This window comes from Salvia miltiorrhiza, chromosome 2 (genome assembly GCF_028751815.1).
Source record: "Salvia miltiorrhiza cultivar Shanhuang (shh) chromosome 2, IMPLAD_Smil_shh, whole genome shotgun sequence".
NCBI classification, from domain to species: domain Eukaryota; kingdom Viridiplantae; phylum Streptophyta; class Magnoliopsida; order Lamiales; family Lamiaceae; genus Salvia; species Salvia miltiorrhiza.
In genome coordinates this window covers 16,097,893-16,114,361 of record NC_080388.1, presented here as the reverse complement: position 1 = coordinate 16,114,361, position 16,469 = coordinate 16,097,893, and the positions used below count along the sequence as shown (strand labels likewise).

Sequence of the window (16,469 nt, the reverse complement as noted above, 5' to 3'; positions counted from 1 at the left end):
TTTTAATTCTATTTAATAAACTTGATTTTAATTATGCTTACCAATCAATCTTTAGAAGAATAAATTAAAAGTAGCAATTTAATGCAAAAATCAGAAAATAAAAATAAAAAGCCAAAAAAAAGAAGAAAAAATGAAAAAGAATGAATAAAATGAATTCAACCATTTAGAAAAAGAAATTAATGATATTAATTGAAAAACGAATGAATGAAACAAACGAAAATGCAAATAATAAGAATAATAATAAAATAAAAAATAAAGAGAACAGCTCAAGATTAAATAACATCAACAAAAAGACATAAAAAAATAAATTAATTAAAGGCTAAGTAGAGTCAGCCGTGTAAAAGGAATAAAAAGAAGAATTTATTTTTTATTTTATTTTAATATGATAGTATTACTTTATGTCAACATCATATGAGGTAAAATAGTATTTTCATGTCAAATTGACTACTTTTATTATAATTTTATATTTATGACTTTATATGTGATAGTATTTATTTTATAGGTTAATTTTGCATTTCCGCCCTTTTATATATCACTCAAACCAAACATTACACGTTTCCTAATGAGATTAAAAAAAGTGAAAGAAAGAAAAGGTGTGCACAAACAAAAGGGCACATGGTTCCTGTTGAGAATCAAGACCGAAAACTTTCGAGCAAGGAAACACACAAAAGTAAACCCTAACCAGCTAATGAAACAAGATTTACGTGGTTCGGCAAATTGCCTACATCCACGGCGAAGTGACTGCTTTCAATAGATTCAAAACCAGAAAATTGGCTATGGTGATTACACTGTGAAGATGAATGAACAAGAGTATCTCTCCAGATCTTTCCTCTCGTGTTTAAACTCTTCCTATACAAGTAAATCACTCTCACAACTTTCAACAACCTATACAAACTAACTTGAGCAGTATTAATAATAGAAAGTATGAGCTGAGCTGCTGCCTTTCACCAGTCGCGTGAAGGGAAAGTCAAGCCGTTATAACAAATCAGTATTTGCTAATAAATCCCCAAACTAACTGTAAATGGCTCTCAGCTCTCATGCACACGTGGAATGCTCACCAAAACTAACAATCTCCACCTTGGTGAACTGATTCCACACCATGAACCTATCAAAGTTGCAGTTCCTCCGCAATATGCCCCATCACAGGGCTTCCAGTTCTTTGCACTAAGCAAAGGGTAACACATTAACCAACTCTAAACAATAATTGAATTTAGAGCTTGGCAATGCCTTAGTCAACATATCCGCTGCATTCTCATCTGTGGAAACTTTCACCACTTTGACTTCACCCTTGTTGACTATGTCTCTCACGAAATGATACTTTACATCTATATGCTTTGATCTTTCATGGAAAGTGTGATGCTTTGCAAGATGAATTGCACCCTGACTGTCACAATTTACCTCCACAAAACTTTGCTCAATCCCAAGTTCAGACAGCATCCCTTTCAACCATAGAGCCTCCTTTACTGCTTCTGTAAGTGCCATGAATTCTGCCTCTGTGGTGGAAATTGCCACTACAGGTTGCAATAAAGATCTCCAGCTGACAGCAGATCCATAGAGGGTGAAAATATACCCGGTTTGAGATTTTCTTGTATCCAAACTTCCTGCATAATCAGAGTCTACATATCCCTTTAATGGCTTCTCTTCACTCTGATCCTTTTTCTTGAACAAAATACCACAATCTGCTGCTCCCTTGAGATATCTAAACATCCACTTCACAGCATCCCAGTGATATTTGCCCGGATTAGCCATGTACCTACTTACAACACTCATCCCATGAGATAGGTCAGGTCTGGTACAAACCATAGTGTACATCATACTTCCTACTGCATTTGCATATGGAACTCTGCACATATCTCTGTACTCTCCTTCATTTTGTGGTTCTTGATCCCTTTTGAGTTTCAGATGTTGGCCTAAGGGAGTGGAAACAGTTTTGGATGCATCCATTCTGAATTTCTTGAGAATTTTCAGAATGTAATCTCTCTGCATTAACCATAACTCTCCCTTCTCCTTGTTTCTGATTATATCCATGCTAAGGATCCTCCTGGCATTCCCCAGCATCTTCATCTCAAACCTGGATTGCAATTCATTTTTCAGCAAATAATCTCCTTTTGAGAATTGCTTGCAATCAACATATCATCCACATATAAGAGGAGGTAAGAAACTGCCTTATCTTTGTGCCTTTTAATATAAACACAACTATCATGAAGAGATTTTCTGTATCCAATATTGGATATTTCTTCATCGAATCTCTTGTACCATTGCCTTGAGCTTTGTCTCAAGCCGTATAGAGACTTTTTCAGCAAACATACTTGATTAGGATTGTCTGGATCTATGAAACCTTCTGGCTGGTTCATATATATGATTTCCTCTAGATTTCCATGTAAAAATGCTGTTTTCACATCTAATTGCTCTAGAATCATGTCATTCTTCACAACCAAAGATAGTAACAATCTGATGGAGCAGTGTTTTACCACGGGAGAGAATATCTCATTAAAGTCCACTCCTTCTCTTTGAGTAAAACCCCTTGCAACAAGCCTTGCTTTAAACCTGACTTTCTCTTCATCACCAATCATTTCAACTTTCCTTTTAAAGATCCACTTGCAACTAATCAGCTTCTGATTCTTAGGTTTGTTTACCAGAACCCAAGTTTTATTTCTCTCAAGCGATTCAAGCTCTTCCTTCATTGCAAGGATCCAATGCTCTCTATCTGCACTTTTCATAGCATCTGCATAACTGATTGGATCTTGATATTCTGTATCTTCTGCAATAGAAATAGCATAGGCTATGAGGTCAGACTGAGTGTATCTTGTCGGAGGATGTATTTCCCTTCTTGCTCTGTCTCTGGCCAGCAGGTAGTTTCTTAGGTTATCATTATCAGAATCTGCATCAGCTTCATCTGATAATTCTTCATCCTCAACATGAACTTGATTCTCTTCTTGTGGCAGAGATTGAGCATCTCTAACCTGCTCCACCTCAACTTGTGTAATGCCTCTGCTTCCACTGGTTGAGGCTACATCATCTTTTCCTTTATTAACCTTTTGAGGCATGACTTCTTCATTGAATACCACATCCCTGCTCACTAAGATTTTATTCATGCCAGCTTCATTACACCACAATCTGTACCCCTTTGTGCCTTCTTCATATCCCAACATTATACACTTTAATGCTCTAGCATCAAGCTTGTCTTGTTTCATGTGCATATATGCTAAGCACCCAAAAACCTTAAGTTTTGAGTAGTCTGGGGCTCTATTGCTCCACATTTGTTCTGGAATTCCAAAACCAGTAGCTGAACTAGGACATTTATTCACCAACTTAGCTGCTGTGGTTACTGCTTCACCCCAAAATCTCTTGGGCAATCCTAAACTGAGTAACATGCATCTGACCCTCTCCAGCAGTGTTCTATTCATGCGTTCAATGACACCATTTTGTTGTGGAGTGCCTGGTACGGTTTTATGCCTCTGCACCCCTTTGAGTTTACAGTAGTCATTGAATTCTTTTGAAAGGAATTCAAGACCATTGTCCGTTCTGAGGCACTTGAGAGATGTACCTTTCTCCACCTCAGCTGCTATGCACCATTCCTTAAACTTGGCCAGTGCATCACTTTTATTCTTGAGGATATATACCCATACTCTTCTAGAGTAGTCATCCATTATGGATAGGAAATACCTGCCTCCTCCTAGAGTTTCTGTCCTTGCAGGTCCCCAAAGATCAGCATAAGCATAATCTAGGGGTGCTTTTGACAAATGTTGGCCCACACCAAAAGATTGCCTTTTGCTCTTGCCCAAAATGCACTGCTCACATGCATTCTTCTTCAGTTTTCCAGCATATGCGATCTTTTGTTGCTTTACCAATTCGTTCATAGCTCTCTCACCAGCATGCCCCAACCTTCTATGCCAAACTATACAATCTTCTTTGGTGATATTCTCACATTCACCAACTAATGTTTCAGCCATCAAGTAATACAAGCTGGACTTTCTTGTGCCTGTCATGACGATTCTGCCATCCTTGAGTATACACAATAGTCCATCCTCTGACTTCCAGCTGTAGCCTTTTGATTCCAGAGTGCCCAAAGAGATTAGATTTCTCTTTAACTTTGGAATGTATCTGACATTAGATAACCACTTGATAGATCCATCATGTAATCTAAGTCTTATATTTCCAATCCCTTGAACTGAACATGTTTCATTGTTTCCCAACATAACTGATCCAGCGGATTGCATCTTTAAATCAGTAAACCATTCTTTGTTGGGACACATATGAAAACTGCAGCCCGAGTCCAAAATCCATTGTTGATCAATCATCTTATCAACTGTATTTAGAGCCTCTGCAACATCAAACTCTTCAGCTGAGCTAGTGGAATTAGTGACTGGAGCTTTCTCATTTTGTTGTTTCTTTTTCCAAGAGAAGCAATCCTTCTTCAAATGCCCAGGTTTCTTACAGAAATGGCACTTTCTTGTTTCCTTAGTATCAGATTCCTTCTCTTTATTCTGCCCAGACTTTTTCCATTCTTGAGCAGCTTTCTTTCCCTTTCCTTTCTTGAACTTCTTGACGTTCAAAGCTTCATTGGAGACCTCTTGTTTCCCTTCATTAGCTTTCTGGAGTTCCTTTGCCCTCAGAGCATTCTGCACTTCTTCAAGGGTGATGGAATTTTCCCTCCCAAACAGCATAGCATCTTTTAGATGCTCAAAACTTTTAGGCAAAGCATTCAAAAGTAGAATCGCCTTATCTTCATCTTCTAATTTAACATCTATATTTTCAAGATCGTCTATAGATTTGTTAAACTCATCCAACTGATCTTCCATTCCCTTTTCTTCGGTGAATTTATAGGAATACAGTTTTTGTTTCATGTAAAGGCGATTCGCTAGAGTTTTAACCATATAAAGAGACTCTAGTTTCTGCCATACCTCAGCTGCCGTTTGTTCCTTAGCTACTTCTCGGAGTACCTTATCCGCGAGACAAAGAATGATAGCGCTATGCGCTTTTTGCATCTTCTCGTCTCTCTCAGCTTTCTTGATATCCTCAGGAAATCCCTTCTCCCCCATCAGCGCTCCAACAAGGCCTTGCTGCACGAGCATAGCCTTCATCTTTATCTTCCATAAAGCAAAATCGTTCTTGCCGTTAAACTTCTCTGCGTCGAACTTCATATAGCTCATCGCGTCGTGGATACGATTCCGGCAGACGGCGCCAATCTGTTGAGAATCAAGACCGAAAACTTTCGAGCAAGGAAACACACAAAAGTAAACCCTAACCAGCTAATGAAACAAGATTTACGTGGTTCGGCAAATTGCCTACATCCACGGCGAAGTGACTGCTTTCAATAGATTCAAAACCAGAAAATTGGCTATGGTGATTACACTGTGAAGATGAATGAACAAGAGTATCTCTCCAGATCTTTCCTCTCGTGTTTAAACTCTTCCTATACAAGTAAATCACTCTCACAACTTTCAACAACCTATACAAACTAACTTGAGCAGTATTAATAATAGAAAGTATGAGCTGAGCTGCTGCCTTTTACCAGTCGCGTGAAGGGAAAGTCAAGCCGTTATAACAAATCAGTATTTGCTAATAAATCCCCAAACTAACTGTAAATGGCTCTCAGCTCTCATGCACACGTGGAATGCTCACCAAAACTAACAGTTCCAATCACACAAAAAAATAAAAATAAAACAGCTATATATACTCACACTTTTTATTCAAATTTATAAAGAATAATAACTAACTTTGTTTCTAGTATATTTCTATGTCTTGCCTCTTGATTTGCAGAGGATATATATGTTCACAATCTCACTCCTACAACTCCAATGAATATTAATAAAGAGAAAGAAAGAAGCAGAAAATGTTGTGAGCTATATATCTTTCTCAGCGTTTAATGTATACACCTCTGATTTGAGGTTTGTTGTGAGGATTCAGCTGAGGTGCAGCCGCGGTTTCCCTCTTCTTCTCCTTTTCCGTCTCCAGCTTCACCTTAAAGCTCAACTCTTGGCTGAGCTCTGGCTTGTCATCCAACTTCCTCGAGGAGCGGTGAAGTGCTCCGGCCGCTTTAGGTCTTGTACCATTGCCTGCACTGCTACTTACTTTTAGTTTGCTCAGATCATCTCTCTGAAGCTGCTGCGAAGACGCGTTGGTTTTCTCGTGGTCGAAGAAGAGCACTTGCACCACCGTTCTTAACGGCAATCTCTCGTTCTTGACGGCGTGAGATCGCACTTCTGGAGACAGTTTCTGGCAGTCTAAGAAGCTGCAGAGCTGTTTCTTATCTGCTTTGCTCACCTCAGGATGCTCCTGTAAATACAACTTATGTATGGGAATTTAGAAAACACTACTAGCAAAGCATTCACACTTAAAATCAATAAATAAGAGGGAAATAACGGGCAAAAATGAAATTTTGTATAATAGGTATACTGATACGAGCACATATTTTGGAAAAAAAAAAAGAAAAAGTGTTTGAAATATATATACCTTGAGATAAATATTTATTGCTTTGTAGAGATGGTTGTGTTGAGGCCGTGCTGTTGCTGGAAGAGTCTCAATCAGAGCCACCATTTTTTGAGCTGGCATTCTTGCATCCTTTGCAACTACCTGCAGATAGGAATCAATGAGGTTTCCCACCTTATGCATTGCTCGGAGCGGTTGTCCCTCGCCTGCGGAGTTGCGGCGCTTCCACTGCCTCAAGAAACTCCGCACAACCGTCTTAACCAAATCAATGTCGGATTGAGATAAGTCGTTGAGCGTGGCGTCGTCTAGCTGCAGCCCGCACAGCCTCAGGAGTTGTGCCTTCGACACGGGAGATGCTCCGAGAGAGTTGGCGGTGGTGAGGAGCCTCAGCAGGAATTTGATGGAGACAGAGCCTTTCTCCGCTGGGATGAGCCTCACAATGGTCTCAAGGACTCTCCGTTTGCTGCCCGGGGAGCCCTCGGAGGCATTGAGCAGCCAGCAGTGGGCGTAGACGTGCAGAGCCTCACCGATGAGCCGCGGCTGCAGCATGTTGGTTGAAGTGATGGTGGTAACTATGCTGCTAAACATGTCTATGCCGAGGCAGGACAGGTCCTCTGTCCACCAGTCCTTTGGCACTGAGTCGCGCCGTTTCCTTACGTATCCCGGTCTCGTATACGTGTAAGACCACTTCACCTGAAGATAGTGACTAATTCAAGATTTTTAAATTTGAGGGTGCAACAAATAGGTACATAATTATAAAGGGATGTGATCATAGTGACGAATTCAAGATTTTTAAATTTGGGGTGCGACAAATAGGTACATAATTATAAAGGGATGAGATCTAAGTCGCGTACATTGTTTTCTCCACCGACAACTGCCCATGCTTGTAATGAGAAAAAAACAAAAGCAAAAAGGGATTTAGAATTAAAGGAATATTTGAAATTTTTAAGGGTACAAAATACCAAAAATATTAGTCTCAAAATGTGAGAATTTTGGGGTCAACATCACTTTTTGAACTCTACACCACACCACTTAATAATCTAATTAACCTCTTCCTAACTAATCGTGTCCAGAACAAGACAATTATAATGAGATGGAGGAAATACTATATAATACTACTAATAAATTTTTTTGGGGGGATACAGATGTACACCTCATGTCCCATGCTCAGACCGCCAGTGCCTGAAGAGGGTATCGTGACGACGGATGTTCCATGTCACGTTTAAGGGGCCATGTTAACATTCAAATTGTGAAAATTGACATCCAACTATTTCATACTCTCTCCGTCTCATAACAAATGTCTTAGTTTGTTTCGACACATAAATTTAGGTGAGTATTATTAAAGAGAAAAATAAAAATTGGTGGAGCCCACTTTCTTATTTTAGAACTAGGACACTTATTATGAGACAGCTCAAAAAGGAAACTAAGACACTTGTTATGGGACGGAGGGGGTACTATTGTTGATTTTCAACTAATTAATGGCATCATGACTAGCTGAAGTGACATAGATATCCAAATATGTCATATAGTACCATCGATCATAGGGGTGAGCATCGGTTCGGTTCGGTGCAAAACCGAACCAAAAACTCAAAACCGAAAACCGAACCGATGGTTAAAATTGGAACCAAACCGCACCAATTGGGGGTCCGGAATCGAACCGATAAAATCATCGGTTTCGGTTCGGTTCACCGAACCGAACAATGCAATTTATTTTATTTTATTTTTTTCGAAAATACCAATTAAAAATTATAAAATAATGTAAAATACACAAATTTCAAATGTCAAATCCCCACAACATGAACATGATAAATAATTATATATTATAATTGTGAATTAGGGTTTTAGTTTTAGGTTAAAAGATTAGAAAAATAATTATATATTATAAAAAAATTATATATAATAAAATATTAATATGTATCGGTTCGGTTCGGTTTAAAACCGAACCAAAAAATGGAAACCGACACCAAACCGAAAATTTTCGTTTTTTACTTTTCAAAACCGAACCGAAAACCGAACCAATGAAATTGGGACCGAACCGCACCAATCCAATTCGGTTCGGTTCGGTTTTCAGTGTCGGTTCGGTTTCTGCTCACCCCTAATCGATCATATAGATATTTCAAGCCTCCAACTCAACACTAATTTGGAGGTAATTGACGACCATGTGAAAAATGAGAACAAGTCAAAGTTTGATGTGTATTGAGATATAATGTTTAGTCTATGTACAAAGCCAAAATTTGGTTAAAATTCGTGTATTTAGGCCTAAAAAAAGTGGAAACATTGTATATTAAGGGTGTGTTTTCTTTGATTCATAAATTTATCAGGTTGCGTTTACTTTGATGGATAAATTTATCATTGGACAATGAGCGATCACAAAAATTTATGCCTTTAAATGCCTCATTTCTTTTCCCACATTTTATACAAAAGAGAAGTTCATCATTTTTCCTTCGTTATTTCACTTTAAGGAGGGATAATATTATCCCTCCATTTTTGGTGTGATAATATTATCTTTCCTTGGAATGAAAATAATGAATGTGAAATGATAAAATTCGCTTTCTTGTAGGAAATGATCGAAAAGAAATGAGACACTTAAAAGAGAAAAATTTTATTATTCCATTTTTTCTCATGATAAATTTATCAATTAAAGAGAAGTCACATAATTTGATAAATAAAAAAATGGCAGCGTGAAAAAGTAGAGAAGGCAATGAGAGCGTGACGAAGAATGTGTAACCTTTGTTGGAGGTGTTAAGATCTTGTCGACTATGGACTCGATGCATCGCCTCACGATGCCGAGATTTTGAGACCAGTCGCAGAGTCTCTCAGCGTTGTGCAGCGCAATGAGAGAATCCTTCCACGCTTGGAGGATGCACGACGAGAAAAACGCCTCTAGCTTGGCGATCAAGTTCCCATTTTCGACTTTCTCGGTCATTCGCAGGAAGCTAGCAGCGCATAAGGCTGCCACAAACTTGTGTGCGCTGAGGCTGATTGTGATGCCATAGCAGAACTTAGCACAAAGCTCGAACGCCTCCTCCCCTCCCGGAATGTCGTGGAGCTCCACCGACACGTCCCCGCCCTCGTCTTTCTCCGAGAAAAGCCTTTGCAATAGCCCACATTTTGGAACAAGACAAGACTGAGCTAGGTACAAAACCAGTGTTCTTTAGAGAGAAAAAAAAAAAAACAAAAAGACAAAAACAAAAGTAAACATTACTACTAGGGATAATTGCGCTTAGCTTTGACGGAATTTTGATTTTGCACGTGAACTAAAAAATTTACCTTTAAATACGTAAATTATCAATTGTTTTGATCTTTTCACACAGTTGTCAATTAACCCCAAATTAACGCTAAACGGTCGATGTGGCTAGACGTCTACGCCACTTCAGCTAATTACGATGACATTAATTCGTCGAAAATTGACCAGCGTGTGAAAAAATAAGAACAATTGAGTAAAATTTGGTGTATTGAGACGGTTAGTTTCCCCATTTAATTAATTATTCTAAGATATTGGATTACTAACATTTTAACACAAGAATTCACCTTGTGGAGAAGATAGGTGATGCCATCTATCCTAATGGTGAGGTCAGTTGGCACATCTGATATCACGGTCCTGATCAAAATTTCGAAATTATTATCTGCAACAGATTATAGATATTATTAAACAACCATATACACATTCAAATTATGGCCTACCTCGTGGCATCTTCGGTGTAGAAGGTGTCTGGATTCAATCCAAGTTTCATAAACTTCATTTCTGCAGTGATGAAGATTACCTTTCCTGTTATTGATAGAGCAGAAATCACTAGTTACATATGATATGATGTTTCTTCTAAGGCACAAAGATATTGAAAAATGTAATTTATGAAATCACCTTTTTATTTTCAAAAGTGGATTATATATAATCAGAGATATTATTGTCACACTTCAAACATCTACTCAAATTCTCGAAGGATTCTTGATCTAGCTCATGGATCAGTCAAAAACAAGGCAATGGAATCTTTACTGATAAAGTGACTTTTGCAGATCTTTTAACTAATTTGGAAATGGGAATCCTACAAAAAGTTGAGAAAAAATGGTTGTAGGTGAGAGGCTGTCGAAATCAAAACAAAACTGGAACTTGGAGTATTTCTTTTTCATCAAAATGAGGGAACAGACTAAAGCAAAAAATAAGCAGGCACCCATATATGTCGAATATAATGCTTTAACATTTGGATCCCAGCATCATAAACACAAATTCCTGAAAAGCACTGTCCACTTATATTATATAAATATGGTAGCTATCCAAATTTTGTAGTAGCAATAACTTTACTTTTTCAACTCTGTGTTCTTGCTTTGCTTTAGATATCAGTTTGTTATAGAATCACAAGTGACCAAACCATATACACTACTTCTTGTCAATATGCAGAATTAGGGAATATAAGCATCAAGGTTACAAACATACCTCAAAATTGAGTACAACAGCTGCAGATTCAAGATTTTAGAGAATGATCATACATGCATATTAGAGATTTTTGGTAGCTAGCTTCATTTCTAATGCTGAGCTTGGGTTATTTCTTAGCATCTAAGAGTAGGAAAGAGTGAAAGCCATTGGAGAAGGAAGTGAAGAACAAAAAAAGCTGTCTGCAAAATGTGTAGTAAATGTGAAGTAATAATAAGCCACTTGAACAATGACATAAAAGCAAATACCACGTCGAGTATGTGTATTAACTGCAAAGGTACCTAAATACATGAACTTTCACATATTTTTAATTTTATACATGAATTATAAATCATGTTTTAAAATGCACGAATTTTCATTTTTTATGTTTTGCACACCATGAACAATTCTAGCGAATGAATGTTGAACTGGAAGTCGAAACTGTCCATGTGACTTAAACGATAGTCTTCCTAAACAATATAGGTGGACTAGTAATGAAACATTGATATGCTTTATCACAAAATAATTTCCTTATTTTTAAATTATCATTTAAGCCATTATTTCACAATTTTGACCTTAGAGAATTGTGAGTTCACGATTCAAAGCCATAGTTCACGATTTTGGATTGCGGGTTAGCCTTTCAGGTTGATTTAAGGGTTCGAGATGTGGGTTTGCATGATTAGGGCTTTGAACTATGAGTTCACGATTGAGTTGTGAGTGTTGAAAATGTTTGTCATGTACAAGATATTTTATAAGTTCCAATACCTAATAAGATTTTTTTTAAATTATGTAATAGAACAAAATTTATATGTTGTCAAAATATTTAATTGAATAATTAAAATTATAAATTAAAAATATCATTTTGAGTTAGAGAGAAAAGATTAAAGAGTAATACTACCTCCATCCCATTAATCTTGACACATTTGGTTTCGACACGAGAATTAAGGAGTTGTAGATTAATATTTATTGTGTGTTTGATATAAAATTGAGATAAAGGGTGATAAATAAAACTTAGATAAATAATATCTAGATAAATAATACTAGGGGGAGGAGATATTAAATTTCTCAGTAGAACAGTGATATAAGAGCGGGTCTCTCCCTTAATGCGGGTCTTCTTGTTAATCAATATTGCTATCAAACGCTTAGATAAAACATGATTATTTATCTATTTTATTTTATCTAGGGCTATCAAACATGCCCTTAATTGTGTAGTTAATAAAGTATAAAAGTGATAAAGTATGAGATAGAAGGTAATAAAAGTGATAAAATAGGAGATAGAATGTAATAAAAGTGATAAAGTAAGAGAGAGAAGGTAATAATGTGTCAAGATTCGTGGGACAGCCCAAAAAGAAATACGTGTCAAGATTCGTGGGACGAATGGAGTAAAAAGGAAAGGGTGTATATGAAAAAATAACTAAATATAATAGGATTATTTTGTAACCTGGTTATTGTTTATAAGTTATATTATTTTCAAATTTATTTTTACAGTTTATTTTCACAGTTTATAAATTAAGTAAAAATACCTTATAAAAAATCTATCTTGTTACACACTTTTGAAAAAACTTATAAACTTCTAAGCAATTTTTATAGTTACGTTACCTTTATAAACTCAGGCAAACTCTAATTTTTTCCGTGAAAAGAAGAAATAATCTCAGTCAAACTCTAATAAATGAATAGAACACAGAAAAGAAAGAAAGGAAGTAGTGGACCGAGTAAAGGGAAATCAATCTTTAATTACTACAAAGGCAAAATATGTTTTCTTTCATTACTCTTTCCTCTCTCAATTAAGATGATTTCTATTATAATTGATCTTTTCTGTTTAATTTATTTGGAGGTTGTGTATCCTATCTTAATATCGTGTTCGAAATATCGAAATTTTTTATAATGGGTGATTAGATATTTATTTATTTTTTATTTGGAAAAATGAGATCGTGGTATTTGACCTTTAAACCTTTCTATTTATAAAGAAGGTTTTCACTAATGTCTCTGAAGGGACGTCACACTGTCACACTATAAAAAATCAATCGATCAGCGATGAATATTTTTGTCGTTAATAATAAATATTTTCGTCGTTAAAGTCGGGTAACGATAGTTCAATGATTGATTTGTTTTAAATTTAAATTCATTATTGCTAGCAAAAAACGACGAACATTTTCGTCGTAAGTAGATTGTCGTCGTTTTGAGCTAACTACAAATTAGTGATAAATTTTTTCGTAGCAAGTTTTGATCTTAAAAGTTTTGTTGTGGGTAGCAAAAAAATAAGTAACTTTTTATCGTAAAATATTATCGCTATTTTATCACGATTTCGTCGTTAATTTTTAAAATATTATTCTATTATTTTTATAAAATCATTTAAACTATTAACATAATACTAATACAAACAACAACATCAACATATGAACTACAAAAACTCTAATATTACAACAATATTAATGAGCAATTCAACAATAGATCATATGTTCAATATTCAACATCAACAATATTCGTCAAACACAATAAATCTTGTTCAAAATAGTTAACCAACTACTACTAAAATGGAGTATCATTCAATTGTTCAAAATAGTTAACTACTACCAACATTCAAAGATAAAGGCAATCAAGAAAACAATGATGGATGTCCTCTACCACTGTCCAACTTCAATACAACTCGGTCAAGAACCACATGTTGAGCAAGTAGCTGAGTTTGAAACCGTGCTTGAATCAATGCATGTGCCTAGCTAGCTCATTCCACACCCTCACCGTAGCTTTTATCATCATCTCTTTGTATTGTTGGCGCTCTAACTATCAGGGGCGGGGCTGGGGAAACATAGGCCCTGTGCGAATTCTGAAATTTTGACCCTCTATTCATAATTAAAAAGAAATGTATTATAAAAATATTTGATTAAACAATATATTTTTTTGTCAAATTACTTAACAAATATATAAAAAACTATGTCATTCACACTTTTAAAGAAATTTGCTCTACTAACAAGTTTTAAAGAAATTACCTTGATAATCTCTAGAATTGAAAAATTGCTGAAAGAAAAGATAAGATGAAAGAAAAATATTTGAATAAACAATACTCCCTCCGTCCCAAGAATTTAATTAATAAATAAAAAAATATGTCATTCACTTACAAAGTGTTGATCTACTTAAAAAATTTAACGAAATTATCTTGCTTTTAATCTTTAGAAAAAATGAAAAATTGCTAAAAGAAAAAAGAAGCTGAAAAAAAAAGTTTTAGAAAATAATAGTGTGCCTCGTGCTGCCATGATAAATAAATCGCAAAAATAATTAGAAATGAAAAATCACTAAAGGAAAAAAGAAGCTGAAAAAAAAATCGCAAAAAATTGCTACAAGTAGGATTCGATCACAGATAAACAAAGTCCAAAAAATGGCCCTTCAGCCTTCCCCACTGCACTACACCGCTACCTTACAAAATTTAATGATTCTATAGGTTTTATTTAATATATACATAATATATATATGGATCTATATTTTTGGGGCCCCTATTTTTTCGGGGCCCTGTGCGATCGACCACCTCGCACTCCCCCAGAACCGCCCCTGCTAACTATAACAACTCTTACATTTCCATCAACTTATGTTGAGCAGTGGAATTGATCGCTAATTTCTTAACAACAATAACTGTAACTAAACAGTATAATCGTAGCACAGAAACAGCAAGTCGAGTTTGAAACCGTGCTTGAATCAATGCATGTGCCTAGCTAGCTCATTCCACACCCTCATCGTAGCTTTTATCATCATCTCTTTGTATTGTTGGCGCTCTAACTATAACAACTCTTACATTTCCATCAACTTATGTTGAGCAGTGGAATTGATCACTAATTTCTTAACAACAATAACTGCAACTAAACAGTATAATCGTAGCACAGAAACAGCAAGTCGAGTATCGTATCCACAGGGACTATTATAACGAATCACTCTAAGTAATCCTAAGTAAACTCTAGTAATATTCAGGCAAACTCAAATAAGAATGAAGAATAAAACTAAAATCAAAACAAAGCAAATAAAATAAGATAAAAACCCAAATAATAAAAGACTCTGACCCTAGGGAATGTACTATCGTTAATCAAACACATGTATTCAACCTATTGATTCAATTACCAATTTAATCCAACCCTGATGAAAGATCACTATATTATTCACAAGCTTCTCTAACGAACACCTATGAACGTAGATTAATTAACCCATTTTCGCATTCAAGACTCCAAGGAATAAATAAATAGCACACAAAGAATAGCTTCCTATAGCTTCACCTGTCGCATTCAAGACTCAAGGCTAATACTATATCATGCATTCCTGATTCGGCTAAACAATTATTGCATTCAAGACTCAAACTGAACAGCTAGACATGTAAATTATTGATCAGGTAATTCACAATAAAACAGGCACCATGAATCATGAATCACAAGTTGGAGGGCAAATTGATATCAACAAATCAAACACACATATTAGATCAACTTTGTACAAACCCTAGGTTCAGATAAAAGAACTAGCCAGACATCGTAAAAGAAAACATAAACATAATAAATAAGAAAGCAATTGTAAAAAACTAAATTATATAAAACCGTAGTAAATGAATGTAACAGCTTGAATCTTCAATCTTGCAGAAATCAAAATTCAGTGCTCTAAGAATTGGAAAGCAATAAAAACTAAAGCTATGAAATTGAAAAATAAAAGCTGGGAACCCTAGATAAGTCAAAAGAAGACCTATTTATAGTCTTAGGGTAAAAACAAAGAGTTTTAATTCGAAACTAACACTGAAAATGGAAAAACTCGCAAAACCGGACGTCCGACGACCCACCCGGCGAGCTACCCGGTGGTCGCCGGCTCAGGCACAAAAACCCTTCATCTCGCGGCGATCGCCGCTCATTTTCCAACGTTCCAGAAGTCTCGGCGACCCAGACGGCGAGCGCCGGCCTGGTCTCCGACTCCAATGCAAAATCTCTTCTTCGGGCGGCAGTCATTGGCCAGGTCGCCTGCTAGGTCGCCGGATATCCCGCTGACCGGTCCGTTGCTTCATTTTTCAAGCCATTGCACTCCTAACTCTACTCTTGGATCTTCATTATCTAAATTTAGCTTTCAAAAACTCTCAAACCTATCAAAATAAAGCCAAAACCATACCCAAGCGTAATGTCTCAAAAGAATATGAAACTTGAACAAAAGATATCACAAACGAGAATAATCATAGCACATTGAACACTCAAACACTCATAAAAATAATGCAAAATGAGTGTTTATCAGGAATCGAACTAGGAAATCGTTGCAGAATTGACACTCGATTCACCAGAACCACTTATGTAGCGATGTACGAGAAAACCTGCACCAAACAATTTCTTATTCTTGGAGGGGTGGATAACACCATAGATTATCTCAGTCCTTTATCTACCTCCGGTACCTCATCTATGTCGGGAACAGACTGATTCAATATCTCAACACGTTCATTCACCTTCATCTTCAATATAACATGTCATTAAACACTTTATTAAATAAGCTCGTTAAAACTAATTTTGAAAATACTTACTGCAATAGCACGAGACTATTCAAATGTAAAATCACAAGATTTTGTGACGTGATACCTTTTGAAAACCTCCCACTGGATCTGCTCTATGGTGACTCATTTTTGTTT

At 36.2% G+C, this 16,469-nt stretch overlaps 1 protein-coding gene across 4 annotated transcripts; it reads right to left on the bottom strand.

The window, feature by feature from the left end:
- Positions 1-5,656: 5,656 nt before the first annotated feature.
- On the bottom strand, positions 5,657-11,066 carry LOC131011363 (BTB/POZ domain-containing protein At5g47800-like). Of its 4 annotated transcripts, none has more exons than XM_057939162.1 (7): positions 10,865-11,066; positions 10,295-10,475; positions 10,117-10,201; positions 9,964-10,033; positions 9,161-9,559; positions 6,457-7,125; positions 5,657-6,279 (listed from the first exon to the last, which is right to left on the bottom strand). In XM_057939162.1, exons 3-7 carry the CDS (start codon positions 10,173-10,175, stop codon positions 5,860-5,862), a joined length of 1,617 nt encoding a protein of 538 aa, XP_057795145.1. In that variant the 5' UTR covers positions 10,176-10,201; positions 10,295-10,475; positions 10,865-11,066; the 3' UTR covers positions 5,657-5,859. The 4 variants fall into 4 exon arrangements, with proteins under 4 accessions (XP_057795145.1, XP_057795146.1, XP_057795148.1 ...); XM_057939163.1 differs by having other exon boundaries at positions 10,117-10,177; XM_057939165.1 differs by lacking the exon at positions 10,295-10,475.
- Between the last annotated feature and the right edge of the window lie 5,403 nt (positions 11,067-16,469).

Coding starts and splice junctions, on each gene's coding strand:
- LOC131011363 (XM_057939162.1), bottom strand. CDS start 10,175: ATGAAGTTTATGAAACTTGGATTGAATCCAGACACCTTCTACACCGAA. Junction 7,126..9,160: donor TCTTAACACCTCCAACAAAG/GTTACACATTCT, acceptor CACTATCTTCAG/GTGAAGTGGTCTTACACGTA. Junction 6,280..6,456: donor CAATAAATATTTATCTCAAG/GTATATATATTT, acceptor TTGTATTTACAG/GAGCATCCTGAGGTGAGCAA.